At 35.1% G+C, this 17753-nt stretch overlaps 1 protein-coding gene across 1 annotated transcript in view; it reads left to right on the top strand.

Moving 5' to 3' along the window:
• Positions 1-17753, top strand: part of LOC141486347 (adhesion G protein-coupled receptor E3) — a 306290-nt gene that overhangs the window by 14554 nt on the left and 273983 nt on the right. The window contains exon 2 of the mRNA XM_074184153.1: positions 5392-5565. Within this exon, the coding sequence (XP_074040254.1) occupies positions 5408-5565 (158 nt within the window). The 5' untranslated portion in view covers positions 5392-5407. The remainder of the gene's footprint in view (positions 1-5391; positions 5566-17753) is intronic.

Genomic DNA, 17753 nt, shown 5'->3' with positions numbered 1-17753 from the left:
AGGCAGGTCCTAAACGAGTGCCCTGAGTTATCGTCAAAGAGAGAGTGTGTGTTCGTCGAGTCTTGGCCTACACCTACCGATATTCAGGAGATGTCCCCAGTGACCTGTCCACCTTCCTGGAAAGGACAGAATGGACGGAAGGATGTACAATAGGTCATATGTGGGCTAAGTGCTGTGGGCTTACACTTACCCTCCCTACTCTACAGAGTAGGGAGGATAAGTGTAAGGGTCCGAAAATTGAATTGAGCCTAGAAGTTTTGCCCTACTTAACATACTCCTCAAACCTCTCTCTATTCGACTACCATCGTTTCAAGCATTTCTCCTGGTAAAAATTTCGCCAGGACCGGGCATAAACGGCCTTCGTCGACTTCATCCAATCACGAGGACCCAATTTTTATGCTCAGGGAATTAATCGACACGTTTTATGTTGTAAAAAGTGCACTAATTCGAATGACGCTTGTTTTGATTCAATTAAATAAGAATTCATTGAGGTATATCAACTTAAAGTAGACTCATAAAAACGGGGAAAACTTTCGGAACAACCTAATACTTCATTTCTATGAAAAAGAACTACAACGTATCATACTACTATTGGCTTGTCTCTGTCGAAGGGTTGGATTTTTTTCGTTTTCATCCCCAACATTTCCGACTTCAATATCTAACAAAGTTTATGTTGCTTATTATGTCAATGGCTTATTTTGCGAAACATTCAACGCCTATAATCATTATTAACAATAATAGACCAATTCTGCTACCGTCCAAATTTGAACTGCCTAATTTAAAAAAATTCAATTAGTTCTGGAAACGGTATTCAGCCGGGAATCTAAATGTTACCTGAGCTATTGTGCACCTCTTCCCTCTTTGAAACACCCGAGGGATGATAATGGGATACGAATTAAACCCGACCTTTTCCATCTAACTCAAGTTACACGTTAATTTGTATCTTCCTTCAATTTCTCTCCTCTAATTCATTCCTCTATTTATTCTCCGGGAGGAATAAAATGAACACCTTATATACGGTTTGATCTCCCACTGGATTGACGTCGTTTATTTTTACGGTACATGGTGATGTTGATTAAATTCGGGGCAAACTGCCTGTGTTCAATTTTGTTTTCTATATAACTCGGAAGGTTTATGCTGAATTGTGTGAATCCCACGGCGAAACGAATACGTCGACGTCTACTACATGGGATGGAAAGTTTCGGGCCTAACACATAGATGGTGCTAGTCTTATTGCATTCATCGCTTTTTCAGTTAGTACCAACCTTCAAAAAAAAAGCTGTTGAAATTTCATGATATTCTAGTCATAAGTTTGTGATTATTGTGCTAAGAGTGACACGACTTTTGTTTTTTTTTCAAAACAATGGAACAAAAACATTTCGAGATATGATGTTACACTGCTTCTTGATGGGAAAAAATATCGTTCAAGCGAAGCAATGGTTTGAAAAATACTATAAGGACTCCTCTCTATCAGAAACAACAACTGAAGGTTGGTTTGTTGACTTCAAACGTGGTCGTAGAGATCTGATGATGAAGAACGCCATGGACATCCAAATGAGGCAGTAACACCAGAAAACATAAAAAATGCACAACATCGTTTTGAATAATCGAAAAGTGAAGTTGCGTGAGTTAGCTGACATTGTGAAGATATTGTTGTAAATCATACCCGAAAGGAAATAACGCCGGCCGCTACTGGTAACCATAAACCGAACGTGACGTAGCGGAGAGAGTGGGGACGCCCAATGTTCCGTGCCGCTCGAGAAGCAGCAAAAGAACTTCGGCGAAAATTCCACGTTGTTCGATGGCGATATTTAAATACTGGCTGCGGGTATATTTGGACAGTCAAGTACACAGTGAAGTGGACGTAACAGTGCGGTACGCGAAGTAATCTAGTAAGGCGAATAAATTAAAATAATAGTTGAAATTTTTGATTGAAGTATTAGTTGTTTTTAAAGTGAAATAAAGTTGAGTTTGATTATTCAGTGTAGTCAATTATTGGTGAACCAACGGGTAAAAACGTAACAATATCAAATGAACGTTTTGGTTTTTAATTGCATGAACATTTGACTATGAGAAAGCTCTGTTCAAAGTCAGTGCCGCGCGAGCTCACTGTTGACAAAAACAAGAACGTCTTGATAATTCTGAGCAGTGTTTGGTCATGTTTAACCATAAAAAACCGAAATTTTTGCGTTGATAAGTGACAATGGATGGAACATGGATTCATCACCTCACTCCGGATTCAAAGCAATCGTCATCTGAGTGGAGAGCAATGGTGAACCTCGTCCAAAGCGCGCGAAAGCACAACAATATGCTGGAAAGGTTATCTTGAGAAAGGAAATACCATCAACAGTGAATATTACATAGCGTTATTGGAGCGTTCAAGGCCGAAATTGCAAAGAAACGACTGGCAAAACTTGAATAGAACTGGCCGATACTTGATAAAAATCCATATAAAAACTAATTACCTACTATGCCTAATTTCTAAAGAATGAATCTACCTGAAAAGGTCAGGTAAGAATTCATTAACTATATCATACATTTTACGAAAGTACCGTGAATGTAACTATTTTTACCTGGAAATGTGCAGATTCAATAATGGCCAATTATTCAATTCAGTTTGATTGTTCATAAAATATTGAGAGTTTTTTAATTTGTTTATTTTCATACTCTCCAACAGGTTATGTTTCAAACTTTTCTTCTGAAAATGGAGGGGCTTGTATTCATGGTTGAACTCATGTCCTTCTGTTACTAAGTGAGTGGCATATGTGGAATTTATTTTTCCATTCTGGAAAATATTTTTGCGTTCCTTTATGCATGCTTTGAACGTTCTCCCTGTTATATAAAACATCGGACATGACCCACATGATAATTTATATACTCTCAATTTTTCTGAAACTGAACTTTTATCTTTGTTATTCTTAATGTGCATGCCTAAGTTGTTGTTGGTTTTGAAAGCAATATTTACACCTTTGCTGTGCAGAAAATCTGAAATATTTGTAGTGGGTTGGCCTAAGTAGGCCCTTTTCCTGTTTTCCATTGTGAGAGTGATAGAAGGGTGGAGAGAATTGATGAAATTCAAAAAGTTAGTCAACTGTCTGTTCTTTCCTGTGAAATATACCAGGATATCATCCGCATATCTATACCAATAAACTAAACTTCTTCCATGAAAATCTCTGCCAGAATAGGACTAAATGGGTTTTCCATTATAAGACCTTTGCAGGATGAGTAAAAAGTTTCATTGAATTGGAAATAATTCAAACACACGGTAAGCAAGTATAATATTTCCTTTTTCACTACCGGATTGATAGACTTTTCGTCCAATAGATTTTATACCAGAGTAATCGTTCCATTCGGATGGTAAAACTACATGAATTGAACCTCGAATTGCCAACATCCACCGTATTCGGCAGATTTGGCTCCCTGCGACTACTGGCTGTTCGCAGATCTCAAAAAAATGCTCACTGCAATGGTCATTGCTGAAACTCAGGCCTATTTGGGGCAGAAGATAAATTGTTGTACAAAAGTGGTATTGAAATGTTATAGCGGCGCTGGAATGATTGTGTGGCTCTTGATAGAGATTACGTTGAAGAATGAAACCAATTTTGAACAAATTTTTCCCAGGTTTTTCCCAAGATCTTTCTGTTAATTCACGTTTCTTACCAATGACCAGTGGGGTCGATACTTTTCTTGTTATATATGAACGATTTATCATCTATCGATACAGAAGAAAAATTTACCCTATTCGCCGATTATACTATAATAGTATGGCTTAGTAGCTCTCCTCGATAGGAAGACTTAACAGATTGTCTCTGGTCTGGAGTCCTGACCATACTGGCGTGGAAGGCAACGAAGCTGCTGACTCCCTTGCAAAGGAGGGTGCTGCAAGCAGCTTCATCGTACCAGAATCTGTCATTGGTATCGCCTTAGGCTTTGCCAAACAAACTTTGAACACCTGAATGGCAAGAAGACTTATGAACTTCTGGTAGAATCTTCCAGGATTGGCCCACTCCAAGGCGTTTATTCACCCTTTGAAGCTTGATACCAAATAGATGTTGGACTACAGTAGGGACGAACTACGATGTCTAACAGGCCTTTTTACAGGTCACTTTCATTTAAATCATCATATGCAGAGACTTGGACTGTCAGAAGACTGTGTGTCGCCTCTGTTTGGAATATGATGAAGCAGCAGAGCATATACTTTGTGCCTGCCCCGGTGGGGACCAAATCAGTTTCTTAGAGTTTGGTAGAGCCGTAGTCTTACCATCTGACCTGAAAGACCACTCATCACATAAACTAATCGGCTTCATTAAGAAGCTGGGTTTGTTTGTCCGAGTGTGAATAGGTGTGAGCCACAACAAACCCTTGTGGCTTGCGGTGGAGGGTCGAATAGACCCACTCACTTCAGACCTAACCTAACCTAACCTAGTGTAGTTCTCCATGAGAGTATAAGTTTGGATGTAAAAAAATAAAAAAATGGTGTGAATTCATAATACTCACATTTAATGTTTTCGAAACAAACTCAATATTAATCCGCTGTTTTATTGACAGCATACCATTAACAACAAAGGAAGGAGACAAAATGATTGAGAACAGACCTAGTTCTAAATTTTTGTAGATAATAATTGACAATGAACGTAAATTCGTCGATAACATTGTAACCCCCAATAAAAAGCTAACTTCAGGGTGTTTTGCATTGAAAGTGTCTGCCGCTAAATCTGCTTATTTCTCACTCATTGATTCTCATTTGAGGTATGAAATTCCCTTCTGTGGGGTATGTTGCAAAACTCAATTGCAGACTGTTTTCACTTAGCAGAAAAGAGCTATAAGATTCATGTGAAATGCGAAAAGTCGAGACTCGTACAAACCCTTGTCTGAACTGTATAATATTTTGACAGTCTTTGGAATTTTTATTTAAGAAACAGCCTGTTTGATTAACACACATAAACTAATATTCAGCGGCTACTCTAATGATTATGCCCTTCGTCAAGGTAATGACCTAAGATTACCCATACCCATCGTTACTGGTAGTGCTCTAGTCATGGACTCCTTATATTTTAATATTCTCAAGATTAATGATAATTTACCAGGCCATATCAAAATTTCAAACGGTTACTGTAAGTTTCTGAAATCAGTAAAATATTTATTATGTGGTAGACCCTATTATAGTCATTTTATGATTTTATTTTCGAAATATATGTATATAGTATGGTATACTGTATTTATAATATACTAAACTTTACTGTTCCATAACTCTCTTCAGTATACGTATGTATTTTTGAAAAGAAAAAAAACTGTTTACTTGTACATATGAGCTTGAGAATTTATTAACGTTTAAGACATGTTGTTAATTAGGTGCCGGGAGATTAATTTTAATTAATTTCGTGTTTCCAGAAGCACGCCGTAGAAAATGGACACCTTGTACACAAGCCGCCTACACGGCTTTCCCAATCTGAGCAAAGCCGGATTAGAGCCGGCTCTAAACGAAGAGAGCCTTCTTTCGTTACTGGTAGTGCTCGGGAGCAGCATTTCGCTGGTGGCGCTTGTCTTTGCCTTCATTACGTACAGGTAAGGGATCCATACTTCATTTCTGAAACCATCCTAAACAAACGCAAATGAAATATACAGTGAAATACATTAAGTTTCGTTTTCATTTCTGCGCAAAAATTAAACTCTTGCCAGCCCTTCTCTCCTCATAACAATTCAAATGCCAGACATTTCAAATGAAAATAATAGTCGTGTGACATCTTATTCAAAAGATATTTCTACTCTGTAATCAAGTGTGTAACACTTTTGACCTCATTATGATAAGCAGTGTGTGAAAAAGACTGGAATATTTTTCGAGTTGGTATTTTATTAGGTGAAAATCAACAGTTCAGCAAAGAAGAATATACGGTTTTGGTAGCTTATAGCACATGATCATTTCTTTTCGTAAATAATCTTAGTCATTGGCCGCTGCTCGAAAACATTTGATTTCAACCAAAAGTTCAGAGGAGTTAAATCGGAAGAACTGGGTGACCATTCTGTAGAATCTCCCCTTCCAAGCCATCGACGTTATTTATTATCGAGAAACTGACGCCCTGTTACTACTATGATATGGGGAGGATCTTCATCTTGTTAAAAAAAAAGCAATTTATTTCCAACAGGAGTACACCGTTACAGGAAATGCTATTATTACAGAGTATATATGGAATAAATATTAACAACATTGGAATATAGAAATGCATAAAAGTTAATGCTAAAACAAAGTATATATAAAATATTCGTATAAGTAGAATTTCAAAAGAGGAATGAAAAACTGAGTATATAACACAAAAAGTTACAAATCATGCAATGTTATTTATAGTATTATTGAAAGTGATTGTGGATACAAGATACCAAGACGTTCAGAGAGTCGAAATGAATATCGCAGTGTTCACAGATTTTATTGAAGCTACTGCACATGAAATTCAAAGGTGATCGTAACATAACATTTGTGCGCGATGCTTCGCAATAGAATTTCAGATTGTGTCGACCTTCACTTCTTGGTACTAAGAAACTGATTTCGGGTAAATGAACCATACTGTCAATATTGTTGTTTAGAAAATTTATGCAGGAATGTTATACCAAGGATAACTCTCCTATTTTCCAAAGATGTCATATCAAATCGTGTCAACAAAATGTTATGATCGATGCCTCTCTTCAGGGGTATTGACCATCAACTTTTAGACATAAGCATTTCAGGAACTTCCTTTGCACGCTCTCTATTGATGTTTTTTGGTAGTCGTAAACTGGATTCTATAACACAGACCTATACTCTAATTTAGATCTGGCATACGAAAAATGTAACAATTTTCAGGTGGCAATACATTTGAAGTTTTTGCCATTTCTGTAAATGAATCCAAGCATCCTATTTGCATCTGCAGTCATATTCCTTATATGTGTTGAAAATGTTATTTTACTGTCGTATGTTATACCAAGATCTTTTATCTCATGTACGCGCTTGATTTGTAGTTTTTTTGATTGAATAAGCGTACATTAAAGTTCGCTTTTTTGTTGTAAATGATATTATTTCACATTTGGATACCACACCAAAGTTTGATTACATCTAATTTATGTTGTACACGTTGGCAGTCAGTAATGTCATCGATTTTATAATATAGTTTCAGCTCATCTGCAAATAGTAGGCTAGGCATATTCAAAGAGGTTGCCAAGTCATTAATAAAAATAAAAGAGATCCAAGATTAGAACCTTGTAGTACCCCAGATGTTACTACGTACTGGGCCAATTTGAAAGATTCATATTCGACGAATTGTTTTCTGTTAACTAGATATGATTCAATTAGAGTAAGCAGTTGATTAGAGAATCCCAATTTGGTCAATTTGCTGAGAAGAACGTAATGGTCTATTTGATCGAAGGCTTTTTGAAAGTCTGAATAAACAACATCGACTTGTTTTTGCTTGTCCAGGTACGTACAGAGATATTGATTCGAACATGCAAGATTTGTCATACATGATCTTTGTTGTACAAAACGAAGCTGAGTAGGAGAACTAACTTTTTGAATATGGGAATACATAACATTATGCACACATATCTCGAAGAGTTTAGAAATTTTTTTGAAGAATATCGATTTTAGAGAAGGTAGGGATGTTTAATGTATCTAAATCAGAATTATGAGAATTTTCACGAAGCATATTCTCGTCCGAAACTAAGTATACACTTCTGAAGTACTTGGCATTGACAATTTCCACAGGCTTATCAAATACCTCATCATCAAGTTCCATTATACCTGGTATACGCGGTATATGCTGCTTTTATTTTAGTTTTGACAGTTTTGTTGCAGTGATGTTGCAAATTAGCTAAAATATCTAGATGGAGTCATTGATGCTTGGTATACTTGGAACATTTGAAAATGTTCACCATATAGGTTTGCTTCCAGAAAGAATGGTCATCCTACCATAATAATAATAATAATAATGATAATAAAAATAATAATTCACTAAATAAAGATAAAAAGGTTTACATAATTCTCAAATATAAAAAAGGAGTAAATAAACAATGACATCACAGAAGGAGCATCGCTAAAGGGGTGTTCCTTGTACGTGATATAGCCATATTAGTAAATAATAAAAAATTAGTAGATATGAGGTAAGTTGAAATTCATCATAAGAAGTAATATAAAATTAATGTTAAAAATTTATTAAAATAAATGTGAATCATAAAATAGTGCTTACAATCGGGCTAATATTTACAGTAGTCCAGAGACAATAGTTATTGACGGTTGAACACAAAATACATTTGATATCTAAATATATCATCTAGTATATCCAAAATGTTTTTGAGAATATTAGATGTGAATTTGGCACACAAAATTCATTTCATCACTTCGTCTTGTAATGCCATTCAAAACGGTGCTGATGGGGTAATAAGATAAGTGTGTTATTCCGAAACTTGGAATGTCATTGAGGATGATGTAAATCAGAGTATTTTGGCAAATAACTCTCCATTATAGAAACGGTGTGCAGAAATGTTCTTGAAGAGAAAATTATGCATAGTCACACATAAATTTAAATTTAAATTATTCGTGAATGTTTCGAATATTTTACCGAATTAAACCTAAATGTTGTTATATTTAAAGGTAATACACATATTTTTATTTTCCACTAGCTAACTTGGCAGACGTCGTGTCCCCTTAAAATTAATAAATGCTGTAAGTTATTAGTTAAGTTATTGACTTATGTATATTTTATTTGTGGAGCAGGACGGTGAGACACACTAAATGTTCGAATTTCGCGGGCTACGTAGATTCGATTAGCGATTTTTTAATTTTTTTACGTTGGTTCACTTGTCTCGAATACTTGTTTACAGTCTCAGCTGTTTAGCATGTTCAATTTGTTGGTGGGTGGCATAAAATTTAGAAATGTTTTTGTTGTTCGACGATTTTCTACTATCGAAATGAATTGATCAAAAACTTCTCATTGAATTTTGTGTGAAGAATGAAATTAAGTATTCAAAAACATTTGAAATGTTGACAGTGGCATACGGTGATTGTACTTTGAGTCAGAAAAATTTTTACAAGTGGTATAAGCTTTTCACAGAAGGTCGAGAAGATGTGAATAACGACGTTCTCAGCCACCGTATTCACCAGATTTAGCTCTCTTCGACTTTTTTTTTTAATCAAGATTGAAGAGACCCATGAAAGGACGGTGTTTTGCGACGATTGACGAACAAGTGTATAATATCTGAGGAGGACTTTGAAGGAGATAAAATAGAAATTGATGAATAAAAATGAATATTTACCCAATTTTTTGAACAGAGTAGTGTATTACTCAAGGACACAAAAAATGAATGCTGATAAAAAAAATGTAGAACACAACTGGAAAGTTTCGAATGAAAATGTCGTACTTGAATGACCTTATCTCGGACCAGGTGATCAAACTTCGCAGAAATCAACCGCATTGGAAAATCAATTGAATCTTGGAAGTGGTTTACTTTGTCAGTTGTCGTCAACTCATATCGGTCTGATTCAATTTTCGAACAACCGTTCAACAACACTCACTTACGACTTTGCCCCGACATTTCAATTACAATGTCTACCCAAGAGTTTACACTAACCCTTCAAGAGACAATTGGATTATATCGAAACCGCGGGTTCCTGAAAATGAAGTTTCCAAACTTCCAAGAACATTCCTTCGGTTTCAAGAGGCCGATGAGTGGATGTTGTTAGCAATTTGATTCTCAGGGATCATAGACGTTCTGTTATGATATTTATGATAGAGTTTTCTTCTGTAGAAGAATTATTTGATTAAGGGATACCTCAAATGAATCTACTGAGGGTATCAATGACTAGAGGAATGATTGTAAGTATTATGAATTAGAAGACACCCTGAACATTTGTTTTGAAAGAACGATTGAGTTTTGAAACCTTGTGGAATTATCCAATTATTGTTTCTATTTTCGTGCCTCGTTTATTTGATATTTATTACATTACGTTATTTATAACACCTCGACATGTGTTTCCATCACCAACTGATCATCTACAAAAGGAAGAATAAAGTAAATCTACATACAATGATTGTCCTTATTTACACCTCTGTTAGCTACCAGCGTATTACTAAATTGTCTTAAATTAATTTTACAATTTATCGACCTTTTTTGGGTATTTGTTACCTTCCACAATCTGCCGAAGAAGTAAAGAAATAAATAATTAAAAAGGAATAACTGCCAATATCTTAGAATTTGTTTGTCCATTTCTGAAGACGGAGGCAGATTTTGGCCTCCGAAACGTTAAGATAAGTGTTGTATTATTTCTTAGCAATTTTTTTGATAGGCAAAATTGTTAAATACGACAAGATACTGATGAATAGAAGATTTTTCTTTGATTTTACGCAGTAACTTATCGGGATAAACTAAAAAGTTTGCTCTTCTTCACTTGTATAAAGTTCTCAATTATGATTTTTATATTTTTCAGATTGTGGAAGCTAACAAATACCCAAAAAAAGGTCGATAACAAACTGATTTTCCTCCACAAAAAATGATTTTCGTTAAATAATTCTACAATGTTGCCTCATCTACTAGTCAGGTAAATCTGATAACTAGAATATTATTTCAATAAGCTATATAGTATACTATTAGGTATTAGCCCACTATCGTTATTCTGAATATTATTATATTTAATTATTTCTACGCTTTCATAGGCATCTAGATGCCTGTTGATGTTAACTTGTCTCAGTAATCTTGGTGCACTAAAGTCCATAGGTTGGTTTTGTTGCAAAACATGATGGGCCACCGCTTAATAATCAAAATTATCAACTGGATGAATTTGTCTCTTCATCAGTAGTGTCATCCTCACCAATCTGAATTATCAGTGGCTCCATATGTGCCTCTATCATGTTATCAAGCTTCCACATCTTTGTCTCGACTTCCGATATCACATGCCGAACACACTTCTCCCATTTCTCCGCTGTGACTCTTTTCAAAGCCTCATCAAAAAGTACTTCTGAGATCTGCAAATTTGAACGTGGTGTTATGCTGATCTACAAAATTCTCCACATTCGCCCATATTAACTCGATGGGATTGAGCCCGCAGTGGTATGGAGGCAGGCGAAGGACAATTTTGTTTTGGCCTGCTGCCATCTCATCGACTATATATTTTTGGTATTCAAGCTTGCGCTCCTTGACAATTTTTAGTAGCTGTACTCTTAGCATTGAGTCTTCAAAGCTAATATTCTTTGATCGCAGCCAATTTTGGATTTCAACCTTCTTTGAAGACGTTGTCGGAATCTTCTCTAACCGTCGCGAATGATAAGGTGCATTGCATTATCCTCCAGATAGGGTAGAACTTTGGAAAACCACTGTTTGAAAGATTCACCGTTCATTTCTTCGTGATAATCTCCCGTTTTCTTTGACTCGAAACACCACAGCCCTTCAGCAACAAACCCATTCTCATTGCCGATGTGACAAATAATAAGCCGTTTTCCTTTACCTGAAATTATGAAGAGGTATGTAAGTAAATAAAACGAATACGAGGGTTACTTTTTATATATTGAGATTGAGGCAGGTCTTAATATAAATATAAGTTTACCTGATGGATTTGTTAATCCGGTGGATAGTCTATCTAGAAAGGCCCTCCTAGATGAGGTCACAGTTTCATCGACCCATACTTTAGGGGTAGTATGACCAGCACTAACCCAGGTTTCATCCATATGATGAATTGTTTTCGTTGTTTCCTATAATATTTAATTTTGGTCAAATACTCTCTCCTCCATAACACAATTTCCTCTCTATCCAATAATAAACTATTGCGCCCTCGTTTTTTCCATACAAAATTCAAATGTTTAAATACTTTATGGAATGTTGTCCGCTTAAAACTTGGAAATAAAACATCTTTATTTATTTCTGTGAGTACTTTGTCTATCGTGGGTATTTCATTTCTGAAAAAGTACTCATGCACTTTCCTCCTGATTGCATGTTTATCAGCATCATCTATTGATTTTATAACGGTTTGACGATTTTGAATTGTATTCGATTTGGAAAATGTATGATTTTGTTTATATTCCCGTAAAACATTGTAAATCGAAGCGCACCACACTCCAATTTTATCGGAAACTTTCTATACGACTTCGTCGACAGTAGATGTCTCAATTTCTTCCATCTCTTTCTTGAACACATTTAAAATCACTTCTTTTATCTCAACACTCAAATGTCTTTTTTTGGATCGTTTCCTGGCTGGACTCAGAGGATATCTCACAGTGTCATCAGCAGTGTCTGTACTGGACATCTTGGAAAACAATTTTAAACAATATACTATAACGCACGCCACACAAACACGCAAATGACTGATTACAACCCTGTGCTGGTACCGAACTCGTACCAAGAAGGCGAATTCACCAATAAACGCTGTCCTTTCCATCTGACACTGGGCGATCACGTGAACATCACGCTTCGGTTTTGTTTTGTTTTACTCTATCTTGGATTTGGATAGACTTTAGTTCCTTGAAAATATTTCCAAAGTTCTTCGTTTGTTGGTGGTATGGAACTGAAATATATTTATCTTGGTTTTTGTCGTTTCTGAAAGTCTAGATTTCGTTCATTCTTAACCGCAAATTTTTCCTCCTTATAATCTCCTCCTTATATCATCTAAAATACCCCTCCAGAAACCATTTCCGTCGGCTATTTCCTGAATTGTCACTTTTCCTTTTTCAAACCTCTCATGTGAGAGAGAAAGCGTCAAAAGACGATGCACTAACATCATCTAGTGTCGCCCATCATGTTTTGCAACGAAACTATTCCATAGACTATATATTATATAGTCTATGGAATATAGTATATTAAATTAGTTGGAAAGGTAACAACAGGCATCTAGATGCCTATGAGAGTGTAGAAATAAGTAAACATAATAATATTATGAATAACGATGGTGGACCAATACCTAATAATATTCTATGTAGCCATTTTTTACAAGACAAATAGCTGGGAGCAACTGGAACATGTAGTTCAATCGGTGCTGGTTATAAAATGATTCCGATGGGATAAATTGCTTGGATCCTAATTGTTTATCTATTTCGTTTTTTATGAATATTTCAATAAATATTTTCGAATATATGTATTATATAATATGTGTTACAACTGGACCAGGTAATTTCATCAATAAAATACGAGTATAAATTGTTAAAAGTATACTGATCATATTTATGTACTGTTAGATATTGATGAACTTTATTCTTGGAGTGGCTTCTTCATCCCTTTCCAATATTGATTTTGGTGCAACATTCATTGATGTATGATAGAGTCAAGAAATGAAATTAACTTTCTGGGCATATTGAAAGAGTATCGTGTCGTTATGCTTTCCAGAAGCTTGTAAAATATATAGTGAGGGATGAATCCTACTATAATTTTCAGAAATATCATAATTGATTTGAAATTCTCCTTCGATGACATATTCTAGAATCTTAGGATATTTATCCTTTTCTATCGACATCACTATGTATGGAGTCATTTAAATACCTGTTACTATACTGTTACTTTTGAAGTCATAACTTCTTATTGGAGGGTGAACCGCTTCGTTACCTAACGCGTAACGGCGGCAGTTTGTCTGACTTACCTTTCTCTCACTTCAGCCAAAGGCAGGCTTCTCCTTTCTCGTCAGACAGACGCTCAGTGTTTAGTGTGCGATGGACATATACTGTTGACAGTATTATGAAAATCTAACCAGCAAGTACGTAATATTCTCCTATGATTTGAAAAGTGGCTTGAAAATGATAATATTTTCATATATGTACATATTTAGTATCATTATTCAAACCTACAAAAGTAACGATTGGCTTATGGTAGCTATATTATATCTAGGTAAATACACAATATAATCAATAAAATATTTTATAACTAAATAACCTTTTTTACATTACCATATTAATATACATAAAATTTGAGTAATAACCTAAGCTTTTCTCAAGTTAAAGAATTTCAATATGGAATAGTTCAACTTAGATTAGTACTTCTGTCGGGCGTCCCGAAACGCACGCGTTTTTTTTTCGTTCTTTCGTACGTTCGATATTGCTTCACTCCTTTTACCATATAGATTATGCATATATAATTCAATGATATCCTCAAATTCATTTGATTGTTGACTGAAGTAAATATTTTTCTCATTATTTTTCCAAAGAACCTTAGCAAGAAAAGGAGAAAAATGAGTAGGTATTCAGCAGTCCTTATGTGCTGTCAAAATCCACGAAATATTGCTAAACACCAGAACGAACGTGTTGAAAATAACGACGTCGATAAGCTGCAGTAAGCTGCAAAAATAAAAATTTCCGCTATGAATCAGAATTCATGATGCGAGAAGCAGAGAGCAAAATGTTGTTTCGGGAATTGGACATCACAGTGAATGGGTTTTCAAGTTCGTAAAACTTCAGATGAAGTGATATTTTCGAAGGAAATTCTTGGAGAGTTCTGAAAAAGATGGAAAGACATCACTTTTGAAGAGTGCATTTCACTTACGGACGATCCGAAGTTGTTCATTAATTTCCACTGCACAATTCACAAATCATTCAATAAGTGAGTAAATAAGTAAGACTTCAATTTTTTATAAAAAATTTTGTATAGCATTAGTTAGTTTTAATGCTCAAGTGCTCAAAAGTAAAATGACATGGCAGGGTTGAGATTTCAAATTCTTTAAAATAATTTTTACAACTCGATTCACCAGCAATACCACGAATTGATTGTTTCTGGGAGATAAGAAACATCAATAAATTTTGAAGACACTGCCCAAAAAACAATGCCATATCTCAAGCGAGAATCTGCCTGAGCAAGGTACATCATAGTTAACTGGTCATGAGTAAGAGCAAAAATTTCACACTGTATTTGCTTTGTTAGAGATCAGAATAGAAGTGTCATCTGCATAAATTGTGAAGTGTACTGATGAACATATATATGTTATGTTATTTATATATAGTAAAAATAAAACGGGCCCCAAAACAGATAATTGATAGTTACAGTATAGTTCAGATACACCTCATTGAGAAAATATGAAATTTTGTTATCAAAGTATTCCATAAGATAAAATAATTCAGTACTCGAAACAATGAAAGGATAATTAAATTGATGGATGTAGCCATTACTACGTGGTAGGAAATCATAATGAAGAAAAGAGAAATGAAACTTTCTATGGTTTTTACCACTTTTATTTGTAACTACTGTTACTGCAGTTCCGTCCTATACGGACATTTTCAAACCTATACATTAAGTACTTATACAACGAGTATATGTAATGTATATCGAAATGATATTTATACTTATTCTATAAGTTTGAAAATGTCCGTATAGGACGAAACTGCAGTAACGTTAGTTACAAATAAAAGTGGTAAAAAAACAAGAAAGATTCATTTCTCTTTTCTTCGAAATTGTAATTCTCAAAGCCTGGCCAATGCTTGATTGAAATCCACATTAAAACTAACTAATACACTTTATTGTATGATTTTTACTATGAAGGGTTCTACAAAAACCGCGACACGTGTTTCGCTTTACAGTAGCGTTCTGGAGCGTAAAATAAATGCAACTTTCATCATATATTGAAGTGTATTAGTTTTAATTCTCAAAATGACTAGATTGAATTCACTCTTGGAAAATACCCGTTACTATTTCAATTCAGTTAATGTATTTCCATTTTAAACTCATGTTCACTATAGTTCACTTCATTCTTAGCCGATGTATAGAAAATAGGAATATCTTTCAGAAGAAGTACCATACAAATCCATTCTAACTCTCTAGAAATAACCTTTCTAATGGATAATTTGAGACAAATACCTGGTGGTACACAAATACAAGAAGAGAACTTGAGGGAACTTCCATAGGTGCAGTACTCTGGCTCAGTAATCATAAATCGGACACTGGAGTCTTGCAAAAATGCAGAGCCGGTGCTCCACAAGGAATAGAACAAGTGGGGACATTTTCATTCCAAAATCTAAGGGAAGATTGAGACCCTGAAATCAGTCAGTCCTAGTACATTTGTTCGAAAATAATATAAAAACTGTTGGACAGCCATATTGGGGACGTATCTACTTACAGAAGACAAAAAATACTTTGTGTAGTGTATCCAATGACAATGCATCTCTATAGTCATTCATGCATGCAAGAGGGATCAACGACTTCAACTGTAGGATACTATGGCTGACTTACTAAGTCTTCTGGATCATAACGGATACTGAGTTGCGCAGATGACAGCCTTCCTAACCCAGGGCAAATATAGTGTGCTGACCCGGACGAACCAATGAAGACAGGCATTACATACGTTCATCCAAATAGATCAAAATGGTTTGAAAGGGTTATATTTTTAGGAGTGATTAATTTTTTGGGAAAGAAAGTTTTTGGCTTTCTACTACTCCATCTGATACAAAAAAAAAATGGATGAGAGAATCTTCCAAAGAAAGGAAGGATTATTCAATTTGAAAATAAGTAACTCTATACATGGATGTGTAGATCATGCAAAGAAGTAACTTTCAGACACAAACTGAAAGAAAGTCCTCCTGAAACACTTACTTTCATATAAACATTGAATTACACGAAAGAAAAAATTCTTTCGAAACAAATACTTCTATATGTATATGTATATGTATAATTCAGTGTTCATATAGAAGTATTTGTTTCGAAAGAATTTTTTCTTTCGTGTAATTCAATGTTTATATGAAAGTAACTGTTTCAGGAGGACTTTCTTTCAGTTTGTGTCTGAAAGTTACTTCTTTGCATGATCTACACATCCATGTATAGAGTTACTTATTTTCAAATTGATTAATCCTTCCTTTCTTTGGAAGATTCTCTCATCCCTTTTTTTTGTATCAGATGGAGTAGTAGAAAGCCAAAAACTCTCTTTCCCATCAAAATGGTATTTATGGAAAGGACACAGCCAGAGATACTACGATTGCCGAGGAGGTTGAATATCTTGAAGTGAAAACAAAAAGCATGATATCACTGATCAGATACACTTAAGGTATGGCTTGTGTTGAAAAATCAGACATGACCGACGCTTGTCACACAAAAATAGCCACTGTCAAATTTTACAGTTTTGAGGAAATTGAGTTTTAGTTCAGTTTTAATGCAATGATTTCCAGAAAATGGTTCCTTCGACATTGTTTCTAGTACATCATCATATTCAAAATAGTGAAATCAAGGAAGTAACGTGAAATTAATATTGACTGAACTTGTTCCAAGCCATAGATATATCGGCTTAACACAATGTTGGTTGAACCCATTGATAACAAGCATCTTCTATTTGGCTGCTAAAAATGGAAAAAGCGACCACCATCAATATACTAGGCAGGATGCAGAAGTTTTGCTTGTTTCGGGGCAATGAGAACCGTACCAGTGAGAACCAATAGCAGCTATGGAATCACTCTCAAAAGTACCCAATTTATGTTCCATTATATCAAAGCAAGGGAAAAGCAAGGGTAGGTCAAATTGTCATATTCACCAACCTACAGTCTGTGCAAAGGAACTGAAAATGGAACTTTTAACAGGTGATGATCAACTGTATTGCCAAACATGCACCAAAATAACAAGTATAGCTGAAGTACCAGTCAATCTAATAATAACACTAATGATCCTCAAACATGACTCAACCTCTGACGGAAGCACCAAGCTCTTACGAAGGTTCGAAATAAATGAACACTTCATTCTAGCAGACCACTACTATAATCTTCATGCAGTCATTGTTCATTGTGATTCTGGCGTTGAATCTGGTCATTATTATGCATTGGTCAAAGACGAAACGGACTGGTTTAAGT

This window comes from Leptinotarsa decemlineata, unplaced genomic scaffold, assembly GCF_025532065.1.
Source record: "Leptinotarsa decemlineata unplaced genomic scaffold, Ldec_3_MD MMD2_tig00026354_RagTag_RagTag, whole genome shotgun sequence".
NCBI classification, from domain to species: Eukaryota; Metazoa; Arthropoda; class Insecta; order Coleoptera; family Chrysomelidae; genus Leptinotarsa; species Leptinotarsa decemlineata.
This window is presented reverse-complemented; position numbering and strand designations above follow the sequence as displayed.